The sequence below is a fragment of the Salmo salar genome, unplaced genomic scaffold (assembly GCF_905237065.1).
Source record: "Salmo salar unplaced genomic scaffold, Ssal_v3.1, whole genome shotgun sequence".
NCBI classification, from domain to species: Eukaryota; Metazoa; Chordata; class Actinopteri; order Salmoniformes; family Salmonidae; genus Salmo; species Salmo salar.
In genome coordinates this window covers 47,501-62,500 of record NW_025547461.1, presented here as the reverse complement: position 1 = coordinate 62,500, position 15,000 = coordinate 47,501, and the positions used below count along the sequence as shown (strand labels likewise).

Here is a 15,000-nt window from a genome sequence, read left to right as displayed (position 1 = left end):
CTACTACTACTATATAATAATAATAATTATTATAATAATAATGAATACATAATAATAATACATAATACTACTACTACTACTAATAATAATAATAATAATAATGAATAAATTATAATAATACTAATAATAATGAATAAACAATAATAATAATAATAATAATAAGAATAAACAATAATAATAATAATAATAATGAATAAATAATAATAATAAATAAACAATAATAATAATAATAATAAATACATAATAATAATAATAATGAATAAATAATAATAATACTAATGAATACATAATAATAATACATACTACTACTACTAATAATAATAATAATAATGAATAAATTATAATAATACTAATAATAATGAATAAACAATAATAAGAATAATAAGAATAATAAATAAGAATAATAAATAATAATAATGAATAAATAATAATAATAATGACTAAATAATAATAATAATAATAATAATAATGAATAAATAATAATAATAATACTAATGAATAAATAATAATAATAATACTAATGAATAAATAATAATAATAATAATAATAATAATAATAATGAATACATAATAACATAAACAACAACAATAATAACTATTGTAATAATAATTGTAACCTGGGTGTAAGTGATGGACAGGAATCCGTGCTGCTGGTGAGAGGAAACCTCCAGGACCTTGGCTGCTGTCTGATTGGTGTGGAGGTGGAGGAGACAAAGACAACAGGACTGAGACAACAGATTCATAGTGGGACACCACATAAACACTAACTGAGACACATTAAACCTCCTGGACTACTGTATGTGACTGATCCCAGACCTGTACTGTATGTGACTGATCCCAGACCTGTACTGTATGTGACTGATCCCAGGCCTGTACTGTATGTGACTGATCCCAGACCTGTACTGTATGTGACTGATCCCAGGCCTGTACTGTATGTGACTGATCCCAGGCCTGTACTGTATGTGACTGATCCCAGGCCTGTACTGTATGTGACTGATCCCAGGCCTGTACTGTATGTGACTGATCCCAGGCCTGTACTGTATGTGACTGATCCCAGGCCTGTACTGTATGTGACTGATCCCAGACCTGTACTGTATGTGACTGATCCCAGACCTGTACTGTATGTGACTGATCCCAGACCTGTACTGTATGTGACTGATCCCAGGCCTGTACTGTATGTGACTGATCCCAGACCTGTACTGTATGTGACTGATCCCAGACCTGTACTGTATGTGACTGATCCCAGGCCTGTACTGTATGTGACTGATCCCAGACCTGTACTGTATGTGACTGATCCCAGGCCTGTACTGTATGTGACTGATCCCAGACCTGTACTGTATGTGACTGATCCCAGGCCTGGACTGTATGTGACTGATCCCAGACCTGTACTGTATGTGACTGATCCCAGACCTGTACTGTATGTGACTGATCCCAGACCTGTACTGTATGTGACTGATCCCAGACCTGTACTGTATGTGACTGATCCCAGACCTGTACTGTATGTGACTGATCCCAGACCTGTACTGTATGTGACTGATCCCAGACCTGTACTGTATGTGACTGATCCCAGACCTGTACTGTATGTGACTGATCCCAGGCCTGTACTGTATGTGACTGATCCCAGACCTGTACTGTATGTGACTGATCCCAGACCTGTACTGTATGTGACTGATCCCAGACCTGTACTGTATGTGACTGATCCCAGACCTGTACTGTATGTGACTGATCCCAGACCTGTACTGTATGTGACTGATCCCAGGCCTGTACTGTATGTGACTGATCCCAGGCCTGTACTGTATGTGACTGATCCCAGGCCTGTACTGTATGTGACTGATCCCAGACCTGTACTGTATGTGACTGATCCCAGACCTGTACTGTATGTGACTGATCCCAGACCTGTACTGTATGTGACTGATCCCAGACCTGTACTGTATGTGACTGATCCCAGACCTGTACTGTATGTGACTGATCCCAGACCTGTACTGTATGTGACTGATCCCAGACCTGTACTGTATGTGACTGATCCCAGACCTGTACTGTATGTGACTGATCCCAGACCTGTACTGTATGTGACTGATCCCAGACCTGTACTTTATGTGACTGATCCCAGACCTGTACTGTATGTGACTGATCCCAGGCCTGTACTGTATGTGACTGATCCCAGACCTGTACTGTATGTGACTGATCCCAGACCTGTACTGTATGTGACTGTCTAACAGCCTGATGTAATTAGCCTAGCTGAAGCTAAAAACACATCAATCTGTCTAGTCTCTAAATGAAACCAGTATTTCTCCGTAGAGGATACCAAGCTTCTTCTGCAGAGGCCGTACTTCTTAACAACAAGGAATTCAATTCCAAAAAAAGTTAAATAATAAATCTCTGATTTACAAGCAACAACTATCTACTGTTAACAATCTCATTTGCACAAATTCATTACGGTCTGAAAAAAATATTTATTTCGATTTAAAATAAAGTTAAAGAAAAGATTGGTCAAAGAAGAGAGCAGCGTGATTGATTAAGAGATCAAAAGATTATCAAAGAACAAGTAGACCCGCTTTTCCACCACAACACTAGAGTTTGGGCTGGGCTTTCATCAACCTTAGACGATAAGATGGTTATCACTAAGAACCGTTTAATACTTCACGGCCATTGTGTAGGTTTTTATAACTATCGTGTATATATGAACAACAGGTGAATTTGAAACCATCTATGGAGGAGAGATTTAACCTCTAACCCTCAGGACCAGCATGCAACTTGAGTTATAATACAGGTGGTTCCCCATCACCTCCAAGCCAATCTGAGGTTTATTTAGTCCACTATTGAAAGTCTTTATTGTAGTGACTACGTACGAACGGGCAAACAGGAGAGTTTAAAACAGAGTTCAGTAGTGCCCGAGTCTTTTTACGGTATGTGACGTCCCATATTCGAACCTGATGGCTTCTGGGACGGCACTGTAGTGCACTAAACTGAAGCATGATGGGAAGTTACCGGGAGAGTTCTGCTTTTACAAGGGGAAGATTTTGTCATCCTCGTTAAACCACTATGACCAAGGTTGATGAGAGCTCAGGTCTGAAAGAGGAAGAGGAAGGCTGTCTGTTTTCAGGTGTGTCAGCTAAAGAGGAAGAGGAAGGCTGTCTGTTTTCTTACAGGCGGAACGAAGCCAGAGAGGTGGCTGAAGGAGTCCTGTTTGCTGACGGGTCGAACCAACACTGTGCGTCTATTCAGCTTATCAGTACAAGACAGGACAACTCCTCCACAGCGGCCTACTGCAAGACCAGACCCCTCCTCTGGACTGGAGGGAGGGGGGGAGAAAAATCACAGAGAGGGGGAGATAGAGGAGGAGGAGAGAGAGATACAGGGAGGGAGGAGAGGGGACAGAAGTCAAGAAATAAAAAGCATTAAGACTGGATTAAAAAGAGATGTGATGATTAGATTTTTTTTGGCAAAAATAAGAGAAGAACCAAACAAATCAATGAGTTTTCTGTCCTTCAGCTGGAAGCATCAGGATCGTTGAGGGGATGGTCTTATGCTGTCAACTATGCCGGGCCCGGCGGGCACACTTCCTGCCGGGCCCGGCGGGCACACTTCCTGCCGGGCCCGGCGGGCAGGTAACAGAACACCGCTCCTCTTCAGAAGGGTGCAACGTTACAGACTGGGCAGCAGGTGACAACACAAAACCATCTCCAGACCACTGTGACATCATCACCCCGGGACAGGAGGTCCGGGGGCCCCCGTGTCACAGAAACATCCCCGTTTCAACCTGATTCCATTAGATTATTAAAGCAGATCAGATCAACAGGAGAATGAGGAGGAGGAGGAGGACGGACCGACCGACCGACGGACCCACAACACCAACAGACAACTGGAAACCTCCTCCTGGCCTTTAATGACCTTGTTGCATCTGTTAAACAGGTTGTTGTTTAAACTGTGTGTCTCTGTGTCGTCGTCGTCCCCCCATCTCTCCTGTGGTCAGAGGAGAGATGTCATTGGTCTAGCTAGGTTAAGAGAAGAGCAGATATATCTGGGCGGTCGGGTCGGGAGCAGAAAACAGCGCTAGGCTGCTCGAGACGAAGGCCTCACCACAGCTGTGTCCTTGGACTGTAGGATGAAGCCTTCATGACGGCCACAGTGCCAGCAGCCCTCACCAGGCCTGGAACACATAGCATCACACTGTACCTAATATACCGTCACCAGGCCCTGGAGCCAGAACACATAGCATCACACTGTACCTAATATACCGTCACCAGGCCTGGAACACATAGCATCACACTGTACCTAATATACCGTCACCTGGCCCTGTAGCCAGGACCTGGAACACATAGCATCACACTGTACCTAATATACCGTCACCAGGCCCTGTAGCCAGAACACATAGCATCACACTGTACCTAATATACCGTCACCAGGCCCTGGAACACATAGCATCACACTGTACCTAATATACCGTCACCTGGCCCTGCAGCCAGGACCTGGAACACATAGCATCACACTGTACCTAATATACCGTCACCTGGCCCTGGAACACATAGCATCACACTGTACCTAATATACCGTCACCTGGCCCTGCAGCCAGGACCTGGAACACATAGCATCACACTGTACCTAATATACCGTCACCTGGCCCCTGCCTTTAAACCCCGACCCCTGCCTTTAAACCCCGACCCCTGCCTTTAAACCCCGACCCCTGCCTTTAAACCCCGACCCCTGCCTTTAAACCCCGACCCCTGACTTTAAACCCCGACCCCTGCCTTTAAACCCTGACCCCTGCCTTTAAACCCTGACCCCTGACCCCTGCCTTTAAACCCCGACCCCTGACCCCTGCCTTTAAACCCCTGACCCCTGCCTTTAAACCCTGACCCCTGCCTTTAAACCCTGACCCCTGCCTTTAAACCCTGACCCCTGCCTTTAAACACCGACCCCTGCCTTTAAACACCGACCCCTGACCCCTGCCTTTAAACCCTGACCCCTGCCTTTAAACACCGACGGAGCGTCAGAAACCAAGAGGACCAGATCAGATCAGGGCCAGATCAGATCAGGGCCAGATCAGATCAGGATAACAGCTGTACATTATGATACATGACTTTGTACAGGACAACCTGTGGATTAGAAACCAGACGAACTGAAGATGAACCCATGAAGACAGATAATTCAACCCAACATCTCACCCCATGACATCATAACCTCCCCTCCCATGTCTCCCCTCCTCTCCCCTCCCCTCTCCTCTCCCCTCATTCCCTCCTCTCCCCTCTCCTCTCTCCCCTCCACCCTCCTCTCTCCCCTCCTCTTCTCCCCCCTCCTCTCTCCCCTCATTCCCTCTCCCCTCCTCTTCTCCCCTCTCCTCTCCTCCCCTCATTCCCTCTCCCCTCCTCTCCCCTCATTTCCTCTCCTCTCCTCCCCTCCATTCCCCCTCCCCTCCTCTCCTCTCCCCTCCTCCCCTCCTCCCCCTCATTCCCTCTCCTCTCCTCATTCAGGAGCACAGAGACAGGAACACAGAGACAGGAACAGAGAGACAGGAACAGAGACAGGAACACAGAGACAGGAACACAGAGACAGGAACACAAAGACAGGAACACAGAGACAGGAACAGAGACAGGAACACAGAGACAGGAACACAGAGACAGGAACACAGAGACAGGAACACAGAGACAGGAACACAGAGACAGGAACAGAGAGACAGGAACACAGAGACAGGAACACAGAGACAGGAACAGAGAGACAGGAACACAGAGACAGGAACACAGAGACAGGAACACAGAGACAGGAACACAGAGACAGGAACACAGAGACAGGAACACAGAGACAGGAACACAGAGACAGGAACACAGAGACAGGAACACAGAGACAGGAACACAGAGACAGGAACACAGAGACAGGAACACAGAGACAGGAACACAGAGACAGGAACACAGAGACAGGAACAGAGACAGGAACACAGAGACAGGAACACAGAGACAGGAACACAGAGACAGGAACACAGAGACAGGAACACAGAGACAGGAACACAGAGACAGGAACACAGAGACAGGAACACAGAGACAGGAACACAGAGACAGGAACACAGAGACAGGAACACAGAGACAGGAACACAGAGACAGGAACACAGAGACAGGAACACAGAGACAGGAACACAGAGACAGGAACACAGAGACAGGAACACAGAGACAGGAACACAGAGACAGGAACACAGAGACAGGAACACAGAGACAGGAACAGAGACAGGAACACAGAGACAGGAACACAGAGACAGGAACACAGAGACAGGAACACAGAGACAGGAACACAGAGACAGGAACACAGAGACAGGAACACAGAGACAGGAACACGAGACAGGAACACAGAGACAGGAACACAGAGACAGGAACACAGAGACAGGAACACAGAGACAGGAACACAGAGACAGGAACACAGAGACAGGAACACAGAGACAGGAACACAGAGACAGGAACACAGAGACAGGAACACAGAGACAGGAACACAGAGACAGGAACACAGAGACAGGAACACAGAGACAGGAACACAGAGACAGGAACACAGAGACAGGAACACAGAGACAGGAACACAGAGACAGGAACACAGAGACAGGAACACAGAGACAGGAACACAGAGACAGGAACACAGAGACAGGAACACAGAGACAGGAACACAGAGACAGGAACACAGAGACAGGAACACAGAGACAGGAACAGAGACAGGAACACAGAGACAGGAACACAGAGACAGGAACACAGAGACAGGAACACAGAGACAGGAACACAGAGACAGGAACACAGAGACAGGAACAGAGACAGGAACACAGAGACAGGAACACAGAGACAGGAACACAGAGACAGGAACACAGAGACAGGAACACAGAGACAGGAACACAGAGACAGGAACACAGAGACAGGAACACGAGACAGGAACACAGAGACAGGAACAGAGACAGGAACACAGAGACAGGAACACAGAGACAGGAACAGAGACAGGAACAGAGACAGGAACACAGAGACAGGAACACAGAGACAGGAACAGAGACAGGAACACAGAGACAGGAACACAGAGACAGGAACACAGAGACAGGAACACAGAGACAGGAACACAGAGACAGGAACACAGAGACAGGAACACAGAGACAGGAACACAGAGACAGGAACACAGAGACAGGAACACAGAGACAGGAACACAGAGACAGGAACACAGAGACAGGAACAGAGAGACAGGAACACAGAGACAGGAACAGAGACAGGAACACAGAGACAGGAACACAGAGACAGGAACACAGAGACAGGAACACAGAGACAGGAACACAGAGACAGGAACACAGAGACAGGAACACAGAGACAGGAACACAGAGACAGGAACAGAGACAGGAACACAGAGACAGGAACACAGAGACAGGAACACAGAGACAGGAACAGAGACAGGAACAGAGAGACAGGAACAGAGACAGGAACACAGAGACAGGAGCACAGAGAGACAGGAACACAGAGACAGGAACACAGAGACAGGAACACAGAGACAGGAACACAGAGACAGGAACAGAGACAGGAACAGAGACAGGAACAGAGAGACAGGAACACAGAGACAGGAACACAGAGACAGGAACACAGAGACAGGAACACAGAGACAGGAACACAGAGACAGGAACACAGAGACAGGAACACAGAGACAGGAACACAGAGACAGGAACACAGAGACAGGAACAGAGAGACAGGAACAGAGAGACAGGAACAGAGAGACAGGAACACAGAGGAACAGGGGAGAGCCGGCCTGTCCTGTCAGGATCCAGGAGGACCAGGAGACATCTGGATGTATTGTACCTGGTCTGGTACTGGTCCATGTTGAAGCTGCCCACTTTACATTTGATCTTGGTGTAAACATCCTGAACATCCACTGATGCACTGATATCCTCAGCCTCACTGATCACACAGATCTCTGGAGAGAGGAGAGAGGGAGAGAGGGGGAGGGGAGAGAGAGACAGAGAGAGAGAGAGGGAGGGAGGGAGGAGGGAGAGAGACAGAGAGAGAGAGAGAAAGGAGAGAGAGGGAGGGAGGGGAGAGAGAGAAGACAGAGAGAGAGAGAGAGAGAAGGAGAGAGAGGGAGGGAGGGGAGAGAGAGAGAGAGAGGAAGGGGAGAGAGAGAGAGAGAGACAGAGAGAAAGGGAGGGAAAGAGAGAGACAGAGAGAGACAGAGAGAGAACATTAGTGGGATACAGATCATGTGGGTGTGTTGCCTGACATGCATATGACTACGTGTGTTTGTGATTAGTGGATTTCTCTGGGCGCGGCCCTAACCCTGTCCAGACACAGGTCAGATAGCTCCATAGACACACTGTCCTGCTGTACAGCAGGTTACCAAGCCAGAGGAGAGAGAGAGAGACAGAGAGCAGAATATATTTATCAGAGAGAGACAGAGAGAGAGAGAAAGAGAGAGACAGAGAGAGAGAGAGAGACAGAGAGAGAGAGAGAGAGAGAGAGAGAGTGAGAGAGCAGAGGTTTCTACGAGGGGTAAGTGGCGTGTTGTCAAACATTGCAGTGAAAACGCCCCGCTGCAAAGCGCCCAGGGGCTGGGTTCCAACGCTCAGTCAGGAGGCTAGCTTCCTGTTTAGGATATGAGGTATCCATCCGCCTGCAGCCTCTCCTGATGAGAGGGTGTGTGTGTGTCCGTGTGTGTCCGTGTGTGTCCGTGTGTGTGTGTGTGTGTGTGTGTGTGTCCGTGTGTGTGCGCCTCAGTGCACCTTGAGCCCAAACAAAGCTTCCCAGGACAGGACAGGACAGGACAGGACAGGACAGGCAGGACAGGACAGGACAGGCAGGACAGGACTGGACAGGACAGGGGCGGCGATGTGGCAGAGCCAAGGGGTCGGCTGATTGGTTGGTGCAGAGCCAAGGGGGTCGGCTGATTGGTTGGTGCAGAGCCAAGGGGGTCGGCTGATTGGTTGGTGCAGAGCCAAGGGGTCGGCTGATTGGTTGGTGCAGAGCCAGGGTCGGCTGATTGGTTGGTGCAGAGCCAAGGGGTCGGCTGATTGGTTGGTGCAGAGCCAAGGGGTCGGCTGATTGGTTGGTGCAGAGCCAAGGGGGTCGGCTGATTGGTTGGTGCAGAGCCAAGGGGTCGGCTGATTGGTTGGTGCAGAGCCAAGGGGTCGGCTGATTGGTTGGTGCAGAGCCAAGGGGGTCGGCTGATTGGTTGGTGCAGAGCCAAGGGGGTCGGCTGATTGGTTGGTGGAGAGCCAAGGGGGTCGGCTGATTGGTTGGTGCAGAGCCAAGGGCTCGGCTGATTGGTTGTAGACAGAGAACCGTGTAGTAACAGAACGCGATGTGTCGTTAACAGTGATGGCTGCGTTCTGCTTTCCTTTCTCCTTAAAAATGGGCCTTTAAGGACTCCGTAGCCGAGCCAAACAACCTTGTAGACGAAAGGATCTCCTCCAAATACAGGAATCCATGACGACTTCAACTAGAGGAGGTGCTGAGCCTCCACCGTCACCTCTAAACTCCCCCCCCACGGACGCCATGGAGCAGAGTAACCTGACAGCATCACACGGTGTCCTGCTGACCAACCCCTCCCTCTACATGAATGACCTGGTCATAACCTGGTCGCAGCAGCCTGGCTGAATCAGGGGGAACCCAGGTCACCTTTAGCTCATCCGCAAAATCTTTAAAAAACAGGGGTTAGCGACCTTTCACCCCTGCAGGGGACAGGATCCTTTCCCCTAAACCTGGAGGAACTGTGCTACAGGAGGAGAAGAGGTCCAATCTAACCCCCAGGGTGTTTCCCCTACGACGCAGCTCCATCAAAAGATGCATTCAACCTTCAGAGGTTCACCCTCCTGCGGTGGTTCACCCTCCCGCGGTGTTTCTCCTCTCCCGCGGTGAGCCTCACTCGGCTGGGATGTCAACCCTGACCTCCACATTGCTGCTCTGTCCCAGTCTCAGACAAAACCACCCCCCCCCATTCCCGAGGTCATTTCACCTGGAAGAACCTTCGGTCCTGCAGCCACAATCTGTCTCACAAAGTTACACCCCGACGTCAAATGGAAGTAAAGCCAGTCGAAGACAATGGGTTCAGATCCCAAAACCTCCTGGGCTTGTTTTCCAGCCCGGGCAAACAGTACATCTCTCCTGAGTATCTTCAATATCCATTGTGAAACCACATTCCCTCGGACACGGTCGAAGGTTTGAACCTCAGCTGGTTCGTCCGTCTGAACATACACAAAACCCAAACTAAACTAAGTGGGTAAAGACTACTCTCTCCACACTAACAGACACCCAGGACAGAGACAACACTCCTCGTCTTCCTGTCCCTGAAAAAACATTCTGTAAATGACTTCAGTAGAAGTGAAGAGTGAAGAATTTAAGGAAATTGAATGTGAGTCAGGAAGACTTGGCATCCATTGGTCCATTGTGGTTTCATTCAGGTGAATATGATTGGTCATCGACTCGCCGTAGTGTGTCATACCAAAACGTCCGACTGAAACGGAAACATCCCTCACGATCACAACAGCAGCATTATCTGTCTGCAGTAATGTATCTCACACTGGGCATTAACATCTGTTCTCCAACAATACAGTGGTAATCTCTGTGTGTGTGTGTCTGTGTGTGTCTGTGTGTGTGTGTGTGTCTGTGTGTGTGTGTGTGTGTGTGTGGTGTGTGGTGTGTGTGTGTGTGTGTGTGTGTGTGTGTGTGTGTGTGTGTGTGTGTATGTGTGTGTGTGTGTGTGTGTGTGTGTGTGTATGTGCGGTGTGTGTGTGTGTGTGTGTGTCTATGTGTGTGTGTGCGGTGTGTGGTGTGTGTGTGTGTGTGTGTGTGTGTGTGTGTGGTGTGTGTGTGTGTGTGTGTGTGTGTGTGTGTGTGTGTGTGTGTGTGTGTGTGTGTGTGTGTGTGTGTGTGTGTGGTGTGTGTGTGTGTGTGTGTGTGTGTGTGTGTGTGTGTGTGTGTGTGTGTGTGTGTGTGTGTGTGTGTGTGTGTGTGTGTGTGTGTGTGTGTGTGTGTGTGTGTGTGTGTGTGTGGTGTGTGTGTGTGTGTATGTGTGGTGTGTGTGTGTGTGTGTGTGTGTGTGTGTGTGTGTGTGTGTGTGTGTGTGTGTGTGTGTGTGTGTGTGTGTGTGTGTGTGTGTGTGTGTGTGTGTGTGTGTGTGTGTGTGTGTGTGTGTGTGTGTGTGGTGTGTGTGTGTGTGTGTGTGTGTGTGTGTGTGTGTGTGTGTGTGTGTGTGTGTGTGTGTGTGTGGTGTGGTGTGTGTGTGTGTGTGTGTGTGTGTGTGTGTGTGTGTGTGTGTGTGTGTGTGTGTGTGTGTGTGTGTGTGTGTGTGTGTGTGTGTGTGTGTGTGTGTGTGTGTGTGTGTGTGTGTGTGTGTGTGTGTGGTGTGTGTGTGTGTGTGTGTGTGTGTGTGTGTGTGTGTGTGTGTGTGTGTGTGTGTGTGTGTGTGTGTGTGTGTGTGTGTGTGTGTGTGTGTGTGTGTGTGTGTGTGTGTGTGTGTGTGTGTGTGTGTGTGTGTGTGTGTGTGTGTGTGTGTGTGTGTGTGTGTGTGTGTGTGTGTGTGTGTGTGTGTGTGGTGTGTGTGTGTGTGTGTGTGTGTGTGTGTGTGTGTGTGTGTGTGTGTGTGTGTGTGTGTGTGTGTGTGTGTGTGTGTGTGTGTGTGTGTGTGTGTGTGTGTGTGTGTGTGGTGTGTGTGTGTGTGTGTGTGTGTGTGTGTGTGTGTGTGTGTGTGTGTGTGTGTGTGTGTGTGTGTGTGTGTGTGTGTGTGTGTGTGTGTGTGTGTGTGTGTGTGTGTGTGTGTGTGTGTGTGTGTGTGTGGTGTGTGTGTGTGTGTGTGTGTGTGTGTGTGTGTGTGTGTGTGTGTGTGTGTGTGTGTGTGTGTGTGTGTGTGTGTGTGTGTGTGTGTGTGTGTGTGTGTGTGTGTGTGTGGTGTGTGTGTGTGTGTGTGTGTGTGTGTGTGTGTGTGTGTGTGTGTGTGTGTGTGTGTGTGTGTGTGTGTGTGTGTGTGTGTGTGTGTGTGTGTGTGTGGTGTGTGTGTGTGTGTGTGGTGTGTGTGTATGTGTGTGTGTGGTGTGTGTGTGTGTGTGTGTGTGTGTGTGTGTGTGTGTGTGTGTGTGTGTGTGTGTGTGTGTGTGTGTGTGTGTGTGTGGTGTGTGTGTGTGTGTGTGTGTGTGTGTGTGTGTGTGTGTGTGTGTGTGTGTGTGTGTGTGTGTGTGTGTGTGTGTGTGTGTGTGTGGTGTGTGTGTGTGTGTGTGTGTGTGTGTGTGTGTGTGTGTGTGTGTGTGTGTGTGTGTGTGTGTGTGTGTGTGTGTGTGTGTGTGTGTGTGTGTGTGTGTGTGTGTGTGTGTGTGTGTGTGTGTGTGTGTGGTGTGTGTGTGTGTGTGTGTGTGTGTGTGTGTGTGTGTGTGTGTGTGTGTGTGTGTGTGTGTGTGTGTGTGTGTGTGTGTGTGTGTGTGTGTGTGTGTGTGTGTGTGTGTGTGTGTGTGTGTGTGTGTGTGTGTGTGTGTGTGTGTGTGTGTGTGTGTGTGTGTGTGTGTGTGTGTGTGTGTGTGTGTGTGTGTGTGTGTGTGTGTGTGTGTGTGTGTGTGTGTGTGTGTGTGTGTGTGTGTGTGTGTGTGTGTGTGTGTGTGTGTGGTGTGTGTGTGTGTGTGTGTGTGTGTGTGGTGTGTGTGTGTGTGTGTGTGTGTGTGTGTGTGTGGTGTGTGTGTGTGTGTGTGTGTGTGTGTGTGTGTGTGTGTGTGTGTGTGTGTGTGTGTGTGTGTGTGTGTGTGTGTGTGTGTGTGTGGTGTGTGTGTGTGTGTGTGTGTGTGTGTGTGTGTGTGTGTGTGTGTGTGTGTGTGTGTGTGTGTGTGTGTGTGTGTGTGTGTGGTGTGTGTGTGTGTGTGTGTGTGTGTGTGTGTGTGTGTGTGTGTGTGTGTGTGTGTGTGTGTGTGTGTGTGTGTGTGTGTGTGTGTGTGTGTGTGTGTGTGTGTGTGTGTGTGTGTGTGTGTGTGTGTGTGTGTGTGTGTGTGTGTGTGTGTGTGTGTGTGTGTGTGTGTGTGTGTGTGTGTGTGTGTGTGTGTGTGTGTGTGTGTGTGTGTGTGTGTGTGTGTCCTCCCAGCGTTCCACCATAGATCTGGATGACAGATGTTTAATCCTCCATCTACCTTCTCATCCCCTCACTACATCTACAGAGAGGAGGAGGCTAGAGAATCATCCCTTTACTAATGCTCTCCCTCCCTCCCTCCCTCCCATCCCTCCCTCCCTCCCTCCCTCTCTCTCTCTCTCCCTCCCTCCCTCCCTCCCTCCCTCCCTCCCCTCTCTCTCTCTCTCCCTCCCTCCCTCCCTCCCTCCCTCCCTCTCTCTCTCTCCCTCCCCTCCCTCCCTCTCTCCTCTCCCTCCCTGCCTCTCTCCCCTCCTCTCCCTCCCTCCCCTCTCTCCCTCCCCTCCTCTCCCTCCTCCCTCTCTCCCCTCCCTCCCCCTCTCTCCCTCCTCCCTCTCTCCCCTCCCTCCCCCTCCTCTCCCTCCTCCCTCTCTCCCCTCCCTCTTTCTCTCTCCCCTCCCTCCCTTCCCTCCCTTCCCTCTCCTCTCTCCCCTCTCTCCCCTCCCTTCCCTCCCTCCTCTCTCCCCTCTCTCCCTCCTCTCCCTCTCCTCTCCCTCTCTCTCCCTCCCTTCCCTCTCCTCTCTCCCCTCTCTCCCCTCCCTTCCCTCCCCTCCCTCTCTCCCCTCCCTCTCCTCTCTCCCCTCCCTCTCTCCCCTCCTCTCCTCTCTCCCCTCTCTCTCCCCTCCCTCCCTCCCTCCCTCTCCTCTCTTCCCTCCCTCCCCTCTCCTCTCTCCCAGGCACAGATACACTCTTCTGTTTAGATCAGCAGTCCAAGGTGGCTCGCCAGACACTTCATTCCTCAGGAGTGACAAAATCCAATGAACAAGATTACAGTAAGACTGAATGACACCAAGATTACAGTAAGACTGAATGACACCAAGATTACAGTAAGACTGAATGACACCAAGATTACAGGAAGACTGAATGACACCAAGATTACAGTAAGACTGAATGACACCAAGATTACAGTAAAACTGAATGACACCAAGATTACTGTAAGACTGAATGACACCAAGATTACAGGAAGACTGAATGACACCAAGATTACAGGAAGACTGAATGACACCAAGATTACAGTAAGACTGAATGACACCAAGATTACAGTAAGACTGAATGACACCAAGATTACAGGAAGACTGAATGACACCAAGATTACAGTAAGACTGAATGACACCAAGATTACAGGAAGACTGAATGACACCAAGATTACAGGAAGACTGAATGACATCAAGATTACAGTAAGACTGAATGACACCAAGATTACAGTAAGACTTGAAGGACTCCTGTATGGAAGCAGGTCTGAGTGAGACAAATCTACCATTTAACAAATCTAACTTTTTAAAGTAAATCATAAAAGAATCGTTGGATCGTGAACAAAATAAACCCATTAAAACAGTATTTACTTCAGTTTGAGTATTTGACGTTAGTGACGTGTTTGAAGGGGAACCAGGTACCTGTGTTTTTGGCGTTGGGGTCGGGAGCGAACAGTTTGACGGTGACTCTAGTCACCATCCACTGCATCCAGAGGCTGACCTTTCCGCTGGCGCCTCCTATACTGTTGGTCTTCTGCTCTAAGGTTACCGCTGCGGAGAACGGAGAGTCGTCACCGGCCGGAACAGAGTCGCCCTGGGAGAAAACACAAAACAACGGACATGTCTGGTACGCAGTAGGAGAGACACAGCCACGGGGATCCCAGCGTCATGTGACACAACGCTGCAGGAAAACAACAGCATTCGATTGGTCGGTCAGGAGCCTATGAAATGACAAGGTCGTGAACAGAGTAGATGAATGTGTTAGGGACGCTGCTTGATGAGACCCGTCTCTGTCCTCCTCGCTGTCCCTAACCAGGGAAACCTCTCTGTTCTGTTCTGTCAGTCGGTAACGAAGACGGATATGAGTTAAGTGTTTTGTCACGTGTCCCCTCGTCTCCAACAACAACACGTTCAGAGACGTGTCCCCTCGTCTCCAA

The 15,000-nt window shown here is 49.2% G+C and overlaps 1 protein-coding gene across 1 annotated transcript in view; it reads right to left on the bottom strand.

The window, feature by feature from the left end:
- LOC106592563 (vacuolar protein sorting-associated protein 13B) overlaps nt 1–15,000 on the bottom strand; it is a 104,612-nt gene that overhangs the window by 56,569 nt on the left and 33,043 nt on the right. The window contains exons 4-7 of the mRNA XM_045711276.1: nt 14,486–14,657; nt 7,799–7,913; nt 3,147–3,291; nt 617–685 (exon numbers count right to left, since the gene is read on the bottom strand). Coding sequence (XP_045567232.1) covers nt 617–685; nt 3,147–3,291; nt 7,799–7,913; nt 14,486–14,657 — 501 coding nt within the window. The remainder of the gene's footprint in view (nt 1–616; nt 686–3,146; nt 3,292–7,798; nt 7,914–14,485; nt 14,658–15,000) is intronic.